At 46.1% G+C, this 21678-nt stretch overlaps 1 protein-coding gene across 3 annotated transcripts in view; it reads right to left on the bottom strand.

Annotated features, from left to right (window-relative positions):
- Nucleotides 1-696: 696 nt before the first annotated feature.
- Nucleotides 697-21678, bottom strand: part of mroh1 (maestro heat-like repeat family member 1) — a 41443-nt gene continuing 20461 nt past the window's right edge. For all 3 annotated transcript variants that reach the window (XM_079748415.1, XM_079748417.1, XM_079748416.1), the window contains 22 exons: nucleotides 21010-21132; nucleotides 20395-20474; nucleotides 19700-19841; nucleotides 19243-19338; nucleotides 18820-18924; nucleotides 17399-17534; nucleotides 16738-16850; nucleotides 15385-15537; nucleotides 14786-14842; nucleotides 14596-14693; nucleotides 13841-14006; nucleotides 13016-13194; nucleotides 10724-10861; nucleotides 9893-10007; nucleotides 9336-9482; nucleotides 8031-8097; nucleotides 7279-7400; nucleotides 5847-5996; nucleotides 4987-5121; nucleotides 4579-4681; nucleotides 3876-3941; nucleotides 697-3263 (listed from right to left, as the gene is read on the bottom strand). In XM_079748415.1, coding sequence (XP_079604541.1) covers nucleotides 3187-3263; nucleotides 3876-3941; nucleotides 4579-4681; nucleotides 4987-5121; nucleotides 5847-5996; nucleotides 7279-7400; nucleotides 8031-8097; nucleotides 9336-9482; nucleotides 9893-10007; nucleotides 10724-10861; nucleotides 13016-13194; nucleotides 13841-14006; nucleotides 14596-14693; nucleotides 14786-14842; nucleotides 15385-15537; nucleotides 16738-16850; nucleotides 17399-17534; nucleotides 18820-18924; nucleotides 19243-19338; nucleotides 19700-19841; nucleotides 20395-20474; nucleotides 21010-21132 — 2568 coding nt within the window. In that variant the 3' untranslated portion in view covers nucleotides 697-3186. The remainder of the gene's footprint in view (nucleotides 3264-3875; nucleotides 3942-4578; nucleotides 4682-4986; nucleotides 5122-5846; nucleotides 5997-7278; nucleotides 7401-8030; nucleotides 8098-9335; nucleotides 9483-9892; nucleotides 10008-10723; nucleotides 10862-13015; nucleotides 13195-13840; nucleotides 14007-14595; nucleotides 14694-14785; nucleotides 14843-15384; nucleotides 15538-16737; nucleotides 16851-17398; nucleotides 17535-18819; nucleotides 18925-19242; nucleotides 19339-19699; nucleotides 19842-20394; nucleotides 20475-21009; nucleotides 21133-21678) is intronic.

Below are 21678 nucleotides of genomic sequence, written 5' to 3'. Positions count from 1 at the left end.
CTCGTTCATATTTATAAGTTGTCTGGTTATATAAAACTTATAACCAGACAACCAAACCTGTATCTCGAATCATCATCAATTGGGTGAAAAATAAACGGTAAATAATGAAATAATAAACAACAAACTACTCAAAAACATGAAATGAACTATAAATCACGTTGAATAAACAGTTCAAGTCTCCTTCTGTGTATTCCTCCCTGCTTGTTTATTGTGACAAATGGTCTTTAAAGTTCTGCATCTTTACCATAAAACAACTCCTAAAACTGTTCTTACCTCCGAGACCAAACACATGATTGTCCAATCGTCTTAAACCCTAGTCTATTGAGGTTTGGTTTGAGGGCCTATTAACTGTTCAGAAAAGAACAATCAGAGCTCCTCACGGTGATGACATCACAGTCCTGATGAGGACTGGTGTATGGGTAACGGTGAGTAGGAAAGCTAAAGACATAACTCGCTATCTAACCCTAACCCCATCTGAGCTCTTTATGACTCTGCACTGGGAACACTTTCCATTATGTCACCAGATTTTCTTGCTGCAACGATAAAATCTTGTTTGTCCATGAAGAGATAAACAAAACATTTAAATCAGCATAGAACCTGTGCAAATAATCCAAGAATAATCTCATAAGTAAATTAAATGATTACAAAATCTAAATCAGAAACCGTGGTCGAACAAAGTTGACTCAACACAGTTGGTGCCGTATAATTCTTTATTTGTTTTACATTTTAATTTACCAACATCACTCCTCCCATCAGCACTCATGTACATAGAAAAACAACAGCTACACATGTATACATTCACGCTTTCAAACGTCTTAGAATTCAATCCTGTGTATGCCAATAACACAATGTTAAAACTAAAACAAACTTTTGTCATAATAATTAAGGTATAAAGGTCAGTTTTACAAATGGACACAAAGTGAACGGAGAGATGATGTCACGTTTGAAAAGTATTAAAAGACATGAATCCATCTATAATGAAGAACATCATTGGGCACAATTACCAATTCAAGATTACACCTGCGAATGATCTTATTTGCCAGTGGCCACTAGTCTACTTTCACCTGCACAGGTGTGCTTTATCTACCAAAAACGTCTCGTTGTTAATGTTAAATTGAGATGATTAAAAACTCTTTACAATGTGTGCCTTAAAAAATTGTCACAGTTATATGTGTGCCCCATTCATGTCAGAACAGCAAAAGGATAAGCGCTAATTAGTAGTGAAATAAAAATACAAACTGCACATGAAGCCATGAGCCTTATAAACACAAACCACGATTCAGGAAAGAAAACCTGCAGTATTGCCTTACAAGCCATCGGATATTCTGTGTTACCAAATTGAAACGCAGGTTTCAGTCACTATTTTAGTGCAATTAATTAAGGGATGCACGAACAGAACATTGTACATCCTTACACACAGTGCAACTCTGACATACATCAGCACATACGTATTGGTATGTATGCAAAAGGGAAAAAAAAGAAAGCTTAGAGAAGGAACCCAGAAAGTTGACTGAACATTTGGCACAGGACGAGCTATCATGATTGATATACATTTGTTGTTCAACAAACGTACTATTTATATCCTTCGCATGAAAGGTGTGTCGTTGGAACTTTTTCATGTGAAATATATGTGAACGATAATGCCAAGTGGCGCCACAGAAAAACAAAAACAAACTGGAAATGAATCTCGGCATGAACAGGAAGGGAAAACTCAGGACTATGGGCGCGCCACAGTGTTTTGGTAATGCTATTGAGAGGTTTTTGGCATCCGTTTGGAGTATGGCTCAGAAATCCAACCTTGATTAAAATAAATACTTGCATTCTCTGGCTAGATGAGGAGGACATTTCGTTTTTTGTTTTATCCTAGGAACAGATGGACATGCATTACATCTGCAAAAAGGGGTTGCCCGACATCTGAAATTAATATCGTTCCATTTCGGCTCAGCAGATGGCACCGGAAAATGAACAGCAGCCACGTGGCTCGGACACAAAGGTTGGATTTGGCAGCGATGGAATACAACAGGTGAACAGTTTGGACGTATAGTAGAATATATATTAATGTTCAGTCTGAAGTAGCCGGTTTACATAGAGACTAGAGGTTCTACATGGGTTGCAAACTAACTGCTTATTGCTCTCAGATTGGACAAGGTAGTAGACCTTATGTTGTTTGTAGTGTGTGTGTGTGCATATGCATGTGTGTGTGTGTGTGTGTGTGTGTGTGTGTTGCAGCGAAGACATCAAAAGAGAACCATCCACTGTTAGTGGTTAGCAAACTATTGCGTTGCATTCATATAATTATTTTCTCCACTCCTTTAAAATCGACTTTCTCGTAGGACCTATGGAAGATGCAGAATCGTGTCAGAGTTCAATTGGAGCAAAACAAGATTAGAAAATACTCTAGAGACCGGTCAGAATACCGGCTACACTTCAATCAATCACATTCCTCACTTAACTAACCAAAACAGAAACTCTACCAGTCATTCTCCCGTCACTGAGATGGCCCGATTATTAGATTACTTTCTGGGACAAAGATATCACGCTTTAGATTTAAAGTACCCAACCACAGCATAAGGAAGAAGTCTTTCATCGGCTTAAATAAATGTACTGGATCTCACCACTCTGCTAATACAACTTACAACCAATCAGAAGCACTGAGACCACATTGTATTTTCTGTGCCTAACGTTTCATATATTATTGTCAGTTAACACTTGCGTAATTATCTTTTCACGTTTATGAATGCAGCAGAGCATCATCACGTGTTTCCATGGTGAGAACGGGTTGGATATGTCCTTAGTGCATGCTACATAGACGGAAGGTCCTTCCATACCAAGTCTTTGGTCACGTTCAGCGAAGACTTAAGAAGTCTCTTTCAATACCACAGTCACCACCTCACACCTGCTAACTCGTCTTAGCTTACCAAGCTAACGAGGCTAAAGCTTGGAATGGCTGTGTGTGTGTATATGTGTGTGTGTGTGTGTGTGTGAGACTGTGTGTGTGTGTGTGACTGTGTGTGTGTGTGTGTGTGTGTGTGACTGTGTGTGTGTGTGTGTGTGACAGTATGTGTGAGACTGTGTGTGTGTGTGTGAGACTGTGTGTGTGTGTGTGTGAGACTGTGTGTGTGTGTGTGTGTGAGACTGTGTGTGTGTGCGTGTGCGTGTGTGTGTGTGTGTGTGTGCGTGTGTGTGTCAGTGGAAGCGGCCCATGGCCTCCGCTGCCTTCATCCTGACCGCAGCGTCCGGGTCCTGGAGGAGCATCACCAGACCTGGAACAGGACACACACACACACATGAAGTACACACACGATGTACACACCCACACACACATGAAGTACACACACACGATGTACACACCCACACACACACGATGTACACACACACGATGTACACACCCACACACACACACGATGTACACACCCACACACACACACACACGATGTAAACACTCACACACATGACATAAAGGTCTACACACACACACATTACATACACACCTACACAAACAGTTAAACACACCTATTCACAAGCAGTTATACGCACCTACACACAGTTATAATACGCACCTACACACAGTTATAATACACACCTACACACAGTTATAATACACACCTACACAGTTATAATACACACCTACACACAGTTATAATACACAGTTATAATACACACCTACACACAGTTATAATACACACCTACACACAGTTATAATACACACCTACACACAGTTATAATACACACCGACAGTTACAAACGTGTACACACAGTAATAATACACACCGACAGTTACAAACGCCTACACACAGGTATAATACACACCGACAGTTCTAAACGCCTACACACAGTTATAATACACACACCTATACAGACACCTACACACCCACCTTTGGTGACAGTGCCCATGTTGATGTGTGAGAAAAGGTCTTCCGTAAGGTTTCCCAGCAGAAACCCTGATGAACACACACACAAACTTCAGTCTAGGGTTGCGATATTTCACAGCTTTGTATACATTAGGCAACGCAAGTTCATCTATACAGCACCCTTCAAACACCCGGGCCTTCATAATGCAATCGCTCATAGGAATGCATCGCATTCAAGAAATATTAAAAAGGACAATCAATTAGAGACAAACATTTAAAGAATTATCATTATTAAGGCAAGGGAAACCACCTCGCTGGCATTTCTATGAACACAAATATCCTACACTTGCACAAATTAGCACACTTCTGTAGAAAAGTGCAATGCAATGCAAAAAAGGAAACAATAAACCCGCCCCTTTGCGCATAAACCCGCCCCTTTGCGAATAACCCGCCCCTTTGAGCATTAACCCGCCCCTTTGAGCATTATCCCACCCCTTTGAGTATAAACCCGCCCCTTTGAGCATAAACCTGCCCTTTTGCGCATTATCCCGCCCCTTTGAGCATAAACCCGCCCCTTTGAGCATTATCCCGCCCCTTTGAGCATAAACCCGCCCTTTTGAGCATTATCCCGCCCCTTTGGCCCTAAACCCGCCCCTTTGCCGTTCCTGGTTTCCGGCCCAGGCTCGGTGCCCTCTCCGCTGGACCCCAGCAGGGAGCAGTATCGTACCTATGAACATGGCCGCGCCCGCCCGCACCTCCGCCCAGTGGCTCTTGAAGAACTGCATGACTGAGATGTGGTAGAAGTTCAGCATGCCGGGGAAGTCCTGAATCTGAGGATTACAAGATACAAAAACAACGCGAGAAGGATTCATCAGCACTCCGCTCTTTGGAGTGTACGACACCTACCGAACCGTACCGCAAGGAAACCACTTGTGGTCGTTGTCTGCCAAATGATAACACGCGCAACACTTTGTAGTTCCGAATGACTCGCCGCACAATCAGCGTTGTGGTATTCCGAAGCATTCCGGATTCCGTGTTTGGCTGAAAATCCCAATGTAAGCTTTCCAGAAGGAAGACGCTAATCATGTGTGTGTGCGTGCATGTGTGCGTGTGTGTGTGCGTGTGCGTAGCTCACCAGGTACTTGGTGAGGTCATTGATGAACTCTCCGTAGTGAAGGCTCTTGTCCTCGTGCAGGTGATTCTGGAACATCACCGTGATCTGCTCCGAGCCCACCACTGGCGCACACGTGCGCATCGCATTCTTGCACGCCTAGATGAACGCGTGCGCATCAATCACAAAACACATATTCTAAACAGATAGCATACTTTTAGAAACGTAGATGTTATCGATCCATAATCCAGTCCCTCCAGAAAAATGCCGGGTTTTTTTGTGATTGTTTCGGCCAAAAATCCTTGATTATGCGGCACGTTTTCTTAAAAAATGCGATGAAATATGCGGCATATTTATGCAATTTTATGCGATGAAATTGCGGGGACTTGCAAAAACTGCGGGAACTTGCGGAGAATGGGGGAACTTGCGAAAAAATTAGGAAACTTGCGAAAAATGCAGCTTTTCGATGGCGTTCACGTCGCGTAATTACGTCACTTCATAACGTTCCCATGGCAACAGGGGAAAATGGCTGCTCTTGTGTGAAGTAAACGCAACATTTTCAACTTTCTGCTACGATATATGTGACTTTTTTGCAATGAAAATGCGGGGATTATGAAATCATGCAAGCCCCGCATATTTTGCGCGGAAATCTGCAATTTATGCGGTGAAAGTGCGGCATATTTGAAAAAATGCGCCCCCCCCGCATGAATATGCAGACTTTGGCTGATTATGCGTTGAATTGTGCGATCGCATAATCGCGTTTTTCTGGAGGGACTGATAATCTGTCGATTCCTCCCTTGGCATTGAACGGTTTCTGTGAGAAAGAGGGGAGGAACGTGATCTTTGGGAGCAGGGCGTAGATGGGGACCGTGTCGACTGGTTACCTTGACGACATGCGCGTTGGGGTCCACCAGGTGCAGGAGCAGGCTGACCAGGACGTTGTGGATCTGGTCTTTGAACACCGCCTCTCCGGAGCCGAACTGGGACAGGTTGCCCAGCAGGAGGATGGAAGCACAGCGGATCTCATCGTTCTCCTGCAAGAGAGGGGGCGTCACGGTGGTGGAGGGAGAGGTCATAGTGGGGGGAGAGGTTATAGTGATGGAGAGGTTATAGTGGGGGACAGGTTATAGTGGGGGACAGGTTATAGTGGGGGGAGAGGTTATAGTGATGGAGAGGTTATAGTGGGGGAGAGGTTATAGTGGGGGACAGGTTATAGTGGGGGACAGGTCATAGTGGGGGGAGAGGTTATAGTGGGGGGAGAGGTTATAGTGATGGAGAGGTTATAGTGGGGGACAGGTTATAGTGGGGGACAGGTCATAGTGGGGGGAGAGGTTATAGTGATGGAGAGGTTATAGTGGGGGAGAGGTTATAGTGGGGGACAGGTTATAGTGGGGGACAGGTCATAGTGGGGGGAGAGGTTATAGTGGGGGGAGAGGTTATAGTGATGGAGAGGTTATAGTGGGGGACAGGTCATAGTGGGGGGAGAGGTTATAGTGGGGGGAGAGGTTATAGTGATGGAGAGGTTATAGTGGGGGGAGAGGTTATAGTGATGGAGAGGTTATAGTGGGGGGAGAGGTTATAGTGATGGAGAGGTTATAGTGATGGAGAGGTTATAGTGATGGAGAGGTTATAGTGATGGAGAGGTTATAGTGATGGACAGGTTATAGTGATGGACAGGTTATAGTGATGGAGAGGTTATAGTGATGGAGAGGTTATAGTGATGGAGAGGTTATAGTGATGGACAGGTTATAGTGATGGACAGGTTATAGTGATGGAGAGGTTATAGTGATGGAGAGGTTATAGAGATGGAGAGGTTATAGTGATGGAGAGGTTATAGTGATGGACAGGTTATAGTGGGGGACAGGTCATAGTGGGGGGAGAGGTTATAGTGGGGGGAGAGGTTATAGTGATGGAGAGGTTATAGTGATGGAGAGTTTATAGTGATGGAGAGGTTATAGTGATGGAGAGGTTATAGTGATGGACAGGTTATAGTGATGGAGAGGTTATAGTGATGGAGAGGTTATAGTGATGGAGAGGTTATAGTGATGGAGAGGTTATAGTGATGGAGAGGTTATAGTGATGGACAGGTTATAGTGGGGGACAGGTCATAGTGGGGGGAGAGGTTATAGTGGGGGAGAGGTTATAGTGGGGGGAGAGGTGACGGTTGTGGAGAGGTTATGAGTGGATTATCCCGTGGCATTGCGGTCTAGCGGTCCCTTATGTATGCGTGTGTGTCCGCGATGGTACAAACCGAGAACAAGCATTGCTCGACTTCACCCAGCTAACACATAGACTAGGTTCAGGACACGAACGTACGCTCTCCAGGAAAGGCTTGATCTTCATGAAGATGTAGACCACCAGCAGATGGACGTTCTTCTTGTCCAGGTGGAGCAGGACCTTAGAGAGGCCCGACATGGCCTCCAGTGTGATCCGTTTACCTGGAGGGAGGGCACAGGCGGGGGGTGCATTAAGCAACCAAGGAGACGGTCAGTACAAGGGCAATGACAACGGATAATGGGAATGGACTGCATTTATAGGAGTGCTTCTTAGACCTGCGGACGCTCTGTGCGCTTTATAATGAGTGCCTCATAATCACCCAGTCATCGACATATTCACTCATACAAACATTCACACACCCGCGCCGCTGTAAACCATTTGAGGCGGTAGCAAGCTCGTATGGAGCAGTTAGGGTTAGGTGTCTCGCTCAGGGACACCTAGAAACTTAGCTTGGAGGAGCCTGGGATCGAACCGGCAACCTTCTAAGTTGCCAGACAACCGGCAAGTTTCCGATTGCCAGACAACGCGTTCTCCGTCTTCTAACGACTTAATTTTCCTTCAACTCCCTTTTTATGCTGCCATTATGTCTGCCAAATAGGGCACCCATTGCACTCCTATCCTTCTAAACCTTTCTTCTATGATGATGAGGAGTTCTGTCTTTTAGAGGGTTCAGGCATAGGGCGTCGTAGAGTTTGGCCTGTGAAGCACGTAGACTTTGACGGTGATGAATGAGACACAAATGCAAAGGGCCTGACTTACAGAGCAGAGCAACACTTGCAGCTGGACCTTACCTGGGTCCTCCTTCTCTTCCATACCCGAGCTCATAGCTGCCAACAGCTCCTTGGCGTATTTATTAACCTGGTGGGGAGAGGAGAGAGCGAGGGCAGGAGAAGGGACGTTTAATATGGCAGACTGTTTTATCTATGCTTGCTTTCGTAAGACTTTTGTTTCTACCCATAAACTGAAAAGACCATGGGATACCTTTTTACTAAAGGCATGGTAAGCCAAAGCATTGTTAATACCTCATTAAACCCCAATTTTTTTTAGGCTTCAGGCATGTAATTGATAGTGCCCGGAACTGCTTTTTAATCGGTGGTTTGCTTTGTCTGTATCATCCTGTGATCGTTTTTCTGTATTGGGTTAAATGTTGTACCTGGGAATCCACCGTCAACCGGCTATAGGACATTAGCGGAACTACATGTTAGTCTCCAATGTGAGCCAGTTTTAGGATGAAAGAGAAACTACAATGTTAATCTCCACGTGAGCCACCTATAGGCCGTTAGTTGAACTACATGCTAGTCTTGAATGTGAGCCACCTATAGACTGTCATAGGAACTAAAGGCTAGTCTCCACCGTGAACAACCTATAGGTTGTTAGTGTAACAACAAGTTAGTCTCGAATGTGAGCCACCTATAAGCCGTTATAGGAAGTACATGCTAGTATCGAGTGTAAGCACCTATAGGCCATTAGTGGAACTACATGCTAGTCTTGAATGTGAGCCAACTATAGGCCGTTAGTGGAACTACATGCTAGTATCGAGTGTAAGCACCTATAGGCCATTAGTGGAACTACATGCTAGTCTCGAATGTGAGCCACCTATAGGCCGTTATAGGAACTACATGCTAGTATCGAGTGTAAGCACCTATAGGCCATTAGTGGAACTACATGCTAGTCTCGAATGTGAGCCACCTATAGGCCAATAGAGGAACTACATGCTAGTCTTGAATGTGAGCCAACTATAGGCCGTTAGTGGAACTACATGCTAGTATCGAGTGTAAGCACCTATAGGCCATTAGTGGAACTACATGCTAGTCTCGAATGTGAGCCACCTATAGGCCGTTATAGGAACTACATGCTAGTATCGAGTGTAAGCACCTATAGGCCATTAGTGGAACTACATGCTTGTCTCGAATGTGAGCCAGCTATAGGCCAATAGAGGAACTACATGCTAGTATCGAGTGTAAGCACCTATAGGCCATTAGTGGAGCTACATGCTATTCTCGAAAGGTTAGCCAACCATAGGCCGTTAGTGGAACTACATGCTAGTTTCTCCTGCCTGGAGAGACTATTATACAGGCCTGTCATGGCGCCGGTACCTTTTCGGGCGAGCCTGTGGCGATGTTGCCCAGGCCGCGGACGGCCAGCATGCGGACGGTGCAGCAGGGGTCGGAGATCCTCTCCATCATGTTGTTCATCAGCACGTCCATCAGCAGCAGCTCCGTCACCACGTGGTGGTTCAGGAGCTGCACACACACACACACGCACGCATGCATGTACGCACGCGCAAACACACACACACACACACACAACACACTGTTAGAAAAACACCTAGATCTGCAAAAATCACCAACCTGGCCATATAGATTACACTGTGCCATACAATGCATTATGTTTAAAATGTGAACGTGACTTTATATTCAATATCCAATTGCTTATTACTCTTGTCCCATTGGCACCATAAAGTCTTTGCACGTGTAGAAAAGAGCTGGACAAAAACCCTCCAACTCTCGCTCTATTAATACCATATTACCCAAAGGCTCAATGATTATTTATCAAGTTTATGGGTAATTCAAAAAATGATTGGATTGGATCGCACAAGTGTGTGTGTGTGTACGCGTGCGTGCGTGCGTGCGTGTTTGTGCGTGCGCGTCACCTCAGAGAAGAAGGCGGTGACGGTGATGCGCTGGCACTCGTAGATGTTGTTGAGGCTGGGACAGAGGCACTCCACGATGGAGGGCAGCCGAGGGCCCGCGTGCCGGGCCATCGCCCTGGGGGAGCCGCCCCAGCACCACACAGATGTTAAACACGCCGCCCCACGGCCGTGCACCCCACCAAGTCACTATGGGCTGAGCACGCTGGTAGTGCAATGCTGGGTTTATGTTCACAAGTGTCTTTCGTTGTTTCATTGTTAGCTCTACGAAAACAACGTGTGTGTGTGTGTTTTCTGTGTGTACCTAGCCAGCAGTGTGACAGCAGTCGTGTGTGTGTGTGTGTGCACCTGGCCAGCAGGGTGATCCCGGCCGTGTGTGTGTGAGAGAGAGAGAGAGAGAGAGAGAGAGAGAGAGAGAGAGAGAGAGAGAGAGAGAGAGAGAGAGAGAGAGAGAGTGTGTGCACCTGGCCAGCAGGGTGATCCCGGCCGTGTGTGTGTGTGAGAGAGAGAGAGAGAGAGAGAGAGAGAGAGAGAGAGAGAGAGAGAGAGAGAGAGAGAGAGAGAGAGAGAGAGAGAGAGAGAGAGAGAGAGAGAGAGAGAGAGAGAGAGAGAGAGTGTGCACCTGGCCAGCAGGGTGATCCCGGCTGTGTGCGAGAGAGAGAGAGAGAGAGAGAGAGAGAGAGAGAGAGAGAGAGAGAGAGAGAGAGAGAGAGAGAGAGAGAGAGAGAGAGAGAGAGAGAGAGAGAGAGAGAGAGAGAGAGAGTGAGTGAGTGAGTGAGTGAGTGAGTGAGTGAGTGAGTGAGTGAGTGAGTGAGTGCGTGCGTGCGTGTGCACCTGGCCAGCAGGGTGATCCCGGCTGTGTGCGTGCTGGGCTCCTTCATGGCCTCCCAGGCGTGGTCCAGGTCCAGCCTCTTCCCCACGTCGTCCAGCAGGGCGCGCGCCAGAAGGATCCGCAGCGCCTCCACCGCTGCCCTGCACCACACATGCACGCCATCGCCAAACTGAATACTGCTGAAGCCATTACACTGATTTGTGTTTTACCTATGTCATATTTATCATATTCATGTGAGTAACTTTTAATGAAATACTATCGATCATGTTGACGTGAAATGATTATGATGATGATGATGATGATGATGATGATGAAATGATGATGTCAGGGGGTGGTAACTCTATATGTAGACGTCACCTGAGCACAGGTGTTTATGGCTAGAGAGCGGAAGGGCAAACAACTTTCAACCGCATCACGAGATCGCATTACGAGATGAAGCGAGTTTTCTGTTTAAGATGAGTTTAGTTTATTTTGCTGTTACGGTTACGCGATAAAGATCGGATTGTGACACTACGAAAGAATGAATGCGCGTTGATTTACTGAGCGCTCCTACAGATACCTCGGCCTGTTATCTATAATCGCACTGTTATCATGCTGCGACACTGAAACAACACGCCCATCTGTTCCGGACATCGATCATCCATCAGGAAAATGTCTGTAGTTTGGATTCTGCCCACCAATGAAACATGCAATAATTTTTTTATAAACGAAACAATAATTGATCAAATGTATTCTCTATTATCTTGAATTCCTGCCTACCTACGTAGATCGCTGAGAAATTTGAGCGAACTACCCAGACAGGACCAGCTGTCTATCAGGTGCGCACGCACGCACACACGCACACACGCACACACACACACACACACACACACACACACACACACACACGTTACCTTGATGCACCTACCCAAACATGATCCAAACTCGGTAATGGGGAAATAGCTGTTAAAGGAAAACTTTAGGATTTTTCACCCTGAACTTTATTTTGCGATCATTTGGGGTTTAAGGGACTAGATGTGGACAACAATCTGTGAAATTGGTCCAGTATTGAGTGAGAACGCTGTTGAGAAGGATTGAGGTTAAGGTCCTCACCAGCGCAGTACAGTACAGGCTAGAGAGTCAGTGTTCCCGGCATCGTCTCATAGGCTCATTGAGGTGCTGGGCGCCGGAGTACAGATTAATACCTAGTACACACGAGAACTGACGTACCGGGTCACTGCACTGTTCTGCTCGGGTTTTTACTTCTCACTCAGCAATCTCACCCCTGATCGCACACTAATCACTCCTAAAGTCACCCTGCCGCCCAGACTGTGGTGGAGAGGTGCTGAACGCACACAGGGGGGCGAGGTCTGTCACGATGGTCATCTGTATAATCAGAGTCCATCCTATTAGGTCTTTATCCACGGTGTCCGGTCCACTGTGGCTGCTGTCTCACCTGAACAATCCATCCAGGTATGAATAAAGTTTTATCTATCTGGGCGGCCATGGCTCAGGAGGTATAGCGGGTTGTCCCGTGACCAGATGAGATCTGTCAAGGTTTCCCTGAGCCAGGCACCTAACCCTAAGCTGCTCTCGACGAGCTGGCTGTGGCCTCGCATTGGTTGATACCGCTGTCGATGTATGAAGTGGTGTATGGATTCAACGTCCCAGTCTCAGCATCGACACAAACATATGCATGCGCCGATTTGTCCCTGCCTCATTAATGTTTACGCTTTTAATTTGGAGTGAGGTTTTCGTTTTATGATGACGTCACAAGTCAAGTGTTCACGGTTGGGGCGGACTGACCGCTAAAGGCTTAGTTATGGTTCCACGTTGACGCAACGCAAAGGGGGTTTATGGACCCCTTACGTCCTTGCGGACCCTCCTTGCGTCCACCGCAAGGGCCTGACGTGCGCCTCCCAAAAATGTTAACCTTGCGTCGAGGCGACGCAGCAGCAAGGGCTGTGATTGGTCCGCTCACTAAAACCCGACGTAGAACCAAAACAGGTTCACGACTGTGTCGAAGCGACTGCGTGGTCCTTGCGTTGTGCCAACGTGGAACCATAACCATAAGCCTTAAGTGTCAGCAAAATATTGGACGGTCGAATGGGTGAATGTAAAGCACACACACACACACACACACACACACACACACACACACACACACACACACACACACACACACACACACACACACACACACACACACACACACACACACACACACACAGCAGTTCACGCTTTGAGTGGCAAGCGCTGACTAGACACAACGCTACATCAACACAGCGTGGTCCCTCTCTAGCTGCGAGACCCACCCGGCCACGTGGAACTGGTTGCGGGCGTTCTTGCTGTAGTTGTTGTTGTCGCGAGGGGCCACCACGCCCACGCTGGCCCCCAGGCGCACCGCCAGGCAGGAGAAGAGCCGCGGGAACATGGCCACGGCCGGCTCCTGGCTCTGGCCGTTCAGCAGCAGCTCCTTCAGCCCGCACGTCATCTGGGGGGGGGGGGGGGGGGGGGGGGGACACAAAGCATGACGTCACCCCGGCTGTGATGACCAGACACCATCACCCTGACAACCAGACACGGGGGTTCCACCGGACGAGTGGTGGATGGGATGGATTCTCGGTGTTGTTATGCGTCGAGGCCCGGTTGAATTGCTTGGTCACCTTAACTTAACTTTAACGCTTTAACTCTAGCTCGCGTAAAATAGATAAGATAGTGATTATGGAATTAAAAAGCACTCTGATTGGGTTAGGGTATAGCCAATGAGGCACTGAGAATCAGCAGCGTTAGACGACTGGAGTTAGGTTAGAGATCACAATCTGGCCAAGGTATGACTTAGGCAATTATGCTATGAGGCTAACGTTATGGTCCATTTTTTTTTTTTGAGATATCCCAGCCACTTTATAGTCACAGGTATATTCAATTGATGTTTTGATGTACATATGTGATGAGAGATAATATCCATTAAGACACCTCATGACGGCAAAACGTTTGGTTGAACGGCGCATGATTATGGGAAGAGACAGCGGCGGTGTCTATCAAGTTATCTTTAGAGAAACAACAGAGTCATCACTGCAGAAAACAACAAAGATTGAGGTTGGATAATGATAACCAAAAAGGTGAGGGGAGGGACTTACAGCTAAGGGCTGGCCGGTGGCCACCTTGGCGAGGCCTCCTCTCGTCATGGGATCCTTCCGGTCGATGTAGGGCGCCATGACAACCAGCTTCTCCATGGCCATCTCCATGATCTGCCCGGCGATGATGGGGTCCGATCCCAGCGCCATCCACATCTCGCTGTTCCAGCTGGACGGAAGGACAGGAAGACAGGAAGACATGAGAACAGAGTCATTCCTGACTCTGAAAAATGTCCAACTTTATTTCTTCATGGCTCCTTAGATCCACCGGAGCCATGGAGCATCCTGCTTAGTAAGCGTCCTGTTTGCTGAGTATTCGGTCGGCTTTTGAGACACTGCGGTCATGACGATGTCAATGGAAGCAGTGTTGCGACGTGTCCAACAAACACGCTCGAACTCACTTCTTTCACCCATAAACGATAACATCATTCTTTGCCCATTGGTTGTTTAATGGCATTGTGAAAGTGAACCTCATGAAACCGTCAACGTTGAGTACAAAGACACTTGGTCCAACCAATGTCTTAGTTGTTTCACAGTGTGCGTTTAGAAGCAACAAGTAGTCCAAGGTATTTAGGATTTCCTAAAGTGACCTTTAGCCTGACCTGTGAGAAAACTGAATGTTGCGCATACATAGAATAACAATTTGGTTTAACAAAAAATAAATAAGTGGAACCATATGAATAGTTCCCTCTACAGAAGCTACCTGAATCCTAAACGTACTGCACCGATATGGACGTATATCAGTCTAATGTTGTTACCTGTCGAAAGGAAGCGGCTGGATGACCAGGGTGTTGAAGACCGCCTGCAGATGCTGAGTGGCCAGGATCAGAACGGTCTGTCCCACCGCCACTCTCACCTGGGGGGCATTGGTCCGGTCGAACATCAGTCAGAAGCGATTCATCGACCCCCGTCAACTCAGTGCTCATTTGAACGCTGGTCTGTGCTCACCTGCTCCTCTGTGATGCTCTGCAGCCGCAGGTGAAGCACCTCCAGCATCTCTGGTACCTGGGGCGCGCGCACGCACGCACGCACGCACACACACACACACACGCGCACACACACACAGTCTATAAAACAGGTGGTATTTCTTTACACATTAAATTGAGCTAACAGGACTTTTCCCTTCTTTAAGACGATAGTTTAAAACACAAAGGGCCAGGACATAGATTGGCTGATCATCCCAAATGTGTGCCTGAATTTGAATGAATGAATGAATGTATGCACGTGTGTGTGTGTGTGTGTGTGTGTGTGTGTGTGTATGTATGTGTGTATGTATGTATGTATGTGTGTGTGTATGTATGTGTGTATGTATGTATGTATGTATGTATGTGTGTGTGTATGTGTGTATGTATGTAGTAATGTATGTGTGTATGCATGTATGTGTGAATGTGTGTATGTATGTATGTATGTATGTGTGTGTGTATGTGTGTATGTATGTAGTAATGTATGTATGTGTATGTATGTGTGTATGTGTGTATGTATGTATGTATGTATGTATGTATGTATGTATGTATGTGTGTATGTATGTATGTGCGTGTGAGCCGTACCAGGTCCTGGAGGCCGGCGCCCCTGTTCTTCAGCAGCGTGTTGAGTATGACGGAGGAGGCCCTGCAGCAGTTGGCCTGGCTGTCCACCAGCCCCTCGAACAGCATGAACACCAACGTGGACAGCTGCTGCTGGGGGAGCCGCTTGCTCATCACCTGGACCCCCCCAAAAACACACAGCCGCAAGCCGTCAAGACACACATGAAGCACAACGCCTTATCTAGCTTAGCCTCAGACTCATCTTCCACACAAACATATGCGTGTGCCGATTTGCGCTAGCCTGGCTCCGCCCGCCTACGTACTTCCGAAAATATCGAATTTCCCTTCAGTACTAGGTCGGGACTGTCCAATCCGCGAACAGAGGGAGTGGCTGTCACAACCAAGCCTTAGAGATTGGTTATGGCAGATCCAGAGTGGCACCGGGCAGATCCAATAGTGTTAAACTCCGACAGACACCCGCCTTCGAGTGAGTTGACGTTTGTCGGTGGAGAGAGGCCAGACTCTCTGTGCAAATGAAATGAAGGGCGAGAGTCTGGTGGGACCAGGCTAGAGTGGTCCCTCCTTCATTATTGTTTACGTTTTTAATTTGGATTGAGTTTAATTCTTCTTTGTTCAATAGACTACAACTACGAAGTGTTGAATAGTTCCAGTTTGACATTAGACTTTTAATGAAGTAAAGCCCATTCTGTTTTGTATTGTACTGAAATCCTTATTTTCCCGCAAATGTTACATTGTAAAAATCTAAAGTGGCAAACCAACTCCCGCAATCCTGTCTAACTTGCAATCATATATTAATTTGCGAGGTGTTAGCTAGTCAGTCCCTCCAGAAAAACGCGATTATGCGATCGCATAATTCAACGCATAATCAGCCAAAGTCTGCATAATCATGTGGGGGCCGCATTTTTTCAAATATGCCGCACTTTCACCGCATAAATTGCAGATTTCCGCGCAAAATATGCGGGGCTTGCATGACTTCATAATCCCCGCATTTTCGTTGCAAAAAGTCACATATATCTTAGCAGAAAGTTAAAAAATGTTGCGTTCACTTCACACAAGAGCAGCCATTTCCCCCTGTTGCCATGGGAACATTATGAAGTGACGTAATTACGCGACGTGAACGTCATCGAAAAGCTGCATTTTTCGCAAGTTCCCGCATTTTTTCGTATGTTCCCGCAATTTCATCGCATAAAATTGCATAAATATGCTGCATATTTCATCGCATTTTTTAAGAAAACGTGCCGCATAATCCAGGATTTTTTGCCGCAACAATCACAAAAAAACGCCACATTTTTCTGGAGGGACTGGCTAGTATAACATGTAGAAACACCAATAGTAGCTAGTGGTACTGGGTCTGACCTTGGTGAGCTCAGAGCAGGTCTTGTATAGGACCGCGTTGTCCGGGTTCTCCAGAACACATCTCATGAGCAGCAGACTCTCCACTGACTCGTCCCGGTAGTCGTGGGCAAAGCCTGGGTGGAGGAAACATGGTGAACCCTTTAAAACATGCGGGTTGAGGCTTTATGTATAACCTTGTCTACATCGACTGGGTTAAACCCACATTTTTAAACTCTACTCTACTCTAACTCTAAACTCAAAACATAAAGTAGACTACGTTTTCAGTGTCCGTGTCCTAAAATTTAAATAAAAAACAATTTCCAAGATGCAGTTATTGTGTAGAAAATGTATACATTTATAGATAAACACATTTTGCGAAAACAAAATGGAAGGGAACGTAGAAGAAGGCTAAAGCATTGAAACCACTGGAGAATACGAGTTTAGCAACATTCAAAAAATACAAAGATTGTCTGTCAAGTGCTCTGAGTTACTTATGAAAGCATGTTATTACAGGTTATCATAGCGCTATATAAATAAATAAAATATAAATACGATAAAGTGACGGGGAATCCAACCACTTTCCTAAAGTCACACGTTTGTCGAGTCTAGTCTAGCGCGGCGGTTACAGAATCCGTTCCCACGAGGGCGGGGGGGCCGCGAGGCGGACAGGAAGCGGGCGTACCTTCGTAGCGCAGCTGTATGTTGAGCAGCGTGTGCACGGCGCTGATGGCGGCGAGGCGCACGGCGGGGTGGGGGTCCGAACAGCGGGGGGCCAGCCTGCCCAGCAGGGCCCCCAGGTTGTGGAAGGACACCATGTTCTGACATTGGACCGCACGCAAAGGAGTACGTTATTCAAGTTCAAAGTTCAAAGGTTCAAAAGCTTTGTCCAACATGTTGTCCAACATTTGTCCAACATGTTGCTGCATTAGAAAATAGTCTTTGATGGAAGGCAGTCTGTTCGCCCTAGTTGTGTGTATGTGGTGCTTGTGTCGGAAGTATGTTGTGTGTGTGTATTGCCTTGGGTATGGAGGATTTTGTATAGAGAGGTATTTTGGCCAGAGGCACTTTGTATCTTCTGCCTGATGGAGGCAGCTCAAAACAGCCGTGGATTATTAGGATATAATTAACAAATTTTCGCCGAAGGCGCAGTGAATAGCCCCACTATTCACTGAGCCTGAGGTGAATAATTATTTTAATATACACTACTAGGGATGTAACGGTATGAAAATTTTACCACACGGTTATTGAGACCAAAATTCTTGATTGACTGATTTTGAGTACTTCTCAGCGAATATTGAATAGTATTTTTGCCAGAAATGCACATCCCTATTAGAAGGCTGATGGATATCTTGAGCGCTGTCGTCTCCTCCTTCCGCCATGATTCCAACTGAATCGAAACTTAAAAACATTATCCTGTAGGCTACACCGTGCGCCTGCGCGCCAACTTCAGGAGACTCGGATAAAGCGCTGGGAAGGATTTAAGCACACGGTTTACACACCGCCGGCGCGGCTATCCACCGCAATAATAATTTTATTTAAAATGATAAAGGTCATTTTTATCGACAACATTTTTATCGACAACATTTTTATCGCGGTTTACCCTGTAACTGTTACCTCCCTATATACTACATGTGAACACTCCAAAAATAATATTTGTTTTTATTAGCGGTTTATTTGTTTTTATTAGCGAACAAAGCAGGACATTTTGCGATGAAAATATTGTCCCGAGTTTGAGTTCTCAATCATGGGATATTGCCCAATATCCCGAGATAGTGAACCAATCAAATTGCGCCGTCTTAGGAGGTTCACGTGTAGCATATACTAATAAGAGATATGTTGTCGGCTTGGATTTCAATCTGTAACTTTTATGAAATGGAGGCACGGTGATATGTAAGGTCAGTTACTGAATGCTAGGGACATAAGTATATTCATTGAAATTATTAACCGGAGCAACGAAATACAGTATTGATTTCAAACACTTTGATCAAATGAATGGCGGTTGCTTGTTGTTTCAAGCTCAACCCACTGAACTAGGTGTAACAAAATAGGGATTGTGATACAGCAATATTGTAAATACTAATGCATGCTTGTGTGTGTGCTCACCTTCACAGTGAGTTTCTCAAGGTAGAAGTCCAGTATGTGCGCGGTGGTGCAGACAGCCCTCTCTCGCTCGTGGTCTTGGGCTGAGCCCAGCCAGGACTCAACGTGCTGCCAAAGACAAGAATAATCATGAACAGTGAATAAAAACTGCAAGGCAATCATTTCACACCTTCTTTTTCCCGAGGTTACAGGATTCATGTGAACGTCATGATTCTTTGCTTCGCAATACTTGTATTGACAGGTTGACTAAAACAAATAAAGATAAACATTTGTTCACAAGTTAAGCCAAAAACCTCAATATTATCTGAGTGGAAGCTAATGAATGGTAGTGTATTCACCTATGTATACCACACAAAAGATAACAGCACACGGAAAATTGCTAAACAATTTAGATACACCTCACTGTCACTCAAAAGCCCGGCCCACCTTGAAGACACTCTGCAGGTTGTCAGGCGAGGGCTCTGTCACCAAGACACTCTTTAGCAGCTCCTGCAGGCTGGCCATGGTGTCCCTGTATAACGCCTGAACAGAAACCACCAGCGAGGTACAATATATTGGTTCGACAATTATGGCATTTTCAATTTGATGCATCTCCATGTACTACGGGCGTCAAGGTTCTTCACAAACCCAACTCTGGTCAAATAACGGGTGTTAATATCCGTCTACGCGGACAACAACAAAAAATAAAAAAATAATTTTTTTTTAAACCAAACCAGGGTCTACAGCTCAGAGATGACAATCCCATGTCACTATCTCATTCATAAAGTCAGTAAACACCAGTAGAGGATGCCATGTTAAAGGTGACGCTTGGTGGATGGATCATTAAGTAGTTAACCAGTTCAGAGTTCATAAAGGTAAGACAGACCACCCCCACCCCTCTCACCTCTCTCTGCTTGGGTTCCATGACCTCCTCGTCCTTGTTCTTCTCGGGGGTGTGCGTGACGGGGGGCAGGGCGAAGGCGCTGCCCACACACACCTTCAGCAGGTCAAAGCCCTCGGTCTCACTCAGCGGGGGGTCCAGCGGTCTGGGAAGGGGTCGGTGTCAAGGGGCTCGTCGCAGCGGGGGGATTCTAGAGCGGATCCCGCCCTTTAAGGGGGGGGCTTCGTCGTTCAGCGACGTGGGACGCATTGTAGTACACGGCAGTGAACACATCCATGATGGGTCAAGACTGGACCGCTTCGGGCGTTACCAGCAGTACAAGATACCGTGATTTTAGCGTTACGTTGTTATATATAGTTGAGAGCGGAAACAACATCGCGCCATCGCGACTCCATGTTCCGTATATACCAAGGTATCAAGGTATCAAGGTATGTGTCAGATCATGACTGACAGCCAGCTCGTCAGGAGCAGTGAGGGTGAGGCGTCTCGCTCGGGGACACCTCGACACTCAGCTAGGAGGAGCCGGGGATCAGACTTCAGGTTACAAGTCCACCCGCTCTACCTCCTGAGGTAAGTCGAACCCTCGATGGGTGTCCTACTGGTTTTGGCTTTTCTTTAGGGGAGGTTAGAAATTCTAACCACAACATATCCCACACTTATAAAAAAGAACAATCTCAGGGTCTGATGGCCAAGGATACATGAGGTTAGCGCAGGTGGACATCACTAGATGGCGTACTGGCGTCTTCATGGCGTCGGCCGGCTCTGCCTTGATAAAGTCCTGATCACAGACAGAGTACAGACACGGGTAGGAGTCAGTCCTGTTGTCACTTGTCCTAGAGCCTCACCAGTCCCATGCATGGCACGACACAGCAGTAGGAGGCTGCAAATTGGACCTGCTACTCATGGAACGTTGAACGTTGTAAATTCAACGTCAGTTGAGCAATACAGACGTCTGGTCACTACGGTATGCTAAATTGTGCCTTCTTAGTTTTGCTGAATTCAGTTTAGCAGAGCTGTACAGATCAACCTTAAAAGGCATGCGTTTCAATGCAATGGAGACCAACTTTTAAGAGTAACCAAGTGCTAAAATCAAACAACAAGGACGGCAACAACTCTGGAGCGGTCCTGCGGTTGTGGTATCAGGTCAAAACGGAATGCCTTTTTATACCTTGTTATAACTTGTTATACCTTGTTATAACTTGTTACACCTTGTTACAAATTTCAGGAAATAAGAAACAACAAGTGCAACTGATTTGGTGGTTTTGAGGGAAATAGAAGAGGAAGGGAGAAATTCTCTTTTTGTTTTTACTAACCATCATGATAGAAATTAGGTCGTGTTTGCGGGTGAAGACGTAGCCTTGCCTCTTCACACACTCACTGATGGCTCTGGCTATCAGCCCAACGCTCTGGATCAAACTGAGCTTCATGGTCAGGTCCTGAATTAAAAACACACACATCCACACACACACACACACACAAACCAAAAAAGATTGAACAAGCAACTTGTTTCATTTTAAGATAGGGTTAATAAAAGCAGAGAAAACTGATTTCTTTTTTAGTGATACATAGAAGTCTAACCAGAGAGTCCAACCAGGCACACTACAGCCCCATTCTAGTGTGCAGAACTATGAAGCGACATCATCAAAGCATCAACCACAACAATAGAAGACAGAAAATCAATCAAAACAAATCGGTCAGCAAGGGTGTCGATTGATTGTCCATTCCTAGGGATGGAGGAAGAGGCTCAAATCAAGAGTTGTGAAGTGTGGAAAGCAGATCAGTTCAAAGTTGAAACACACCTCCCGGCTGTCATGAAAGAGGCGGGACAGAGAGTCTGCCACAGTCAGACTTCTAGACTACAGGCGGTTAGGATTCAGTCACAGCAAGTCACACCAAGGCCAGTCGGCTTAGAACAATCCTGTTGATTATCATCATTCCCATCAATGTTGACTCACACTTTTGATTATCATTGCAATCTCAGA

The sequence above is a fragment of the Pollachius pollachius genome, assembly GCF_949987615.1.
Source record: "Pollachius pollachius genome assembly, chromosome: 1".
Classification (NCBI taxonomy): Eukaryota; Metazoa; Chordata; class Actinopteri; order Gadiformes; family Gadidae; genus Pollachius; species Pollachius pollachius.
This window is presented reverse-complemented; position numbering and strand designations above follow the sequence as displayed.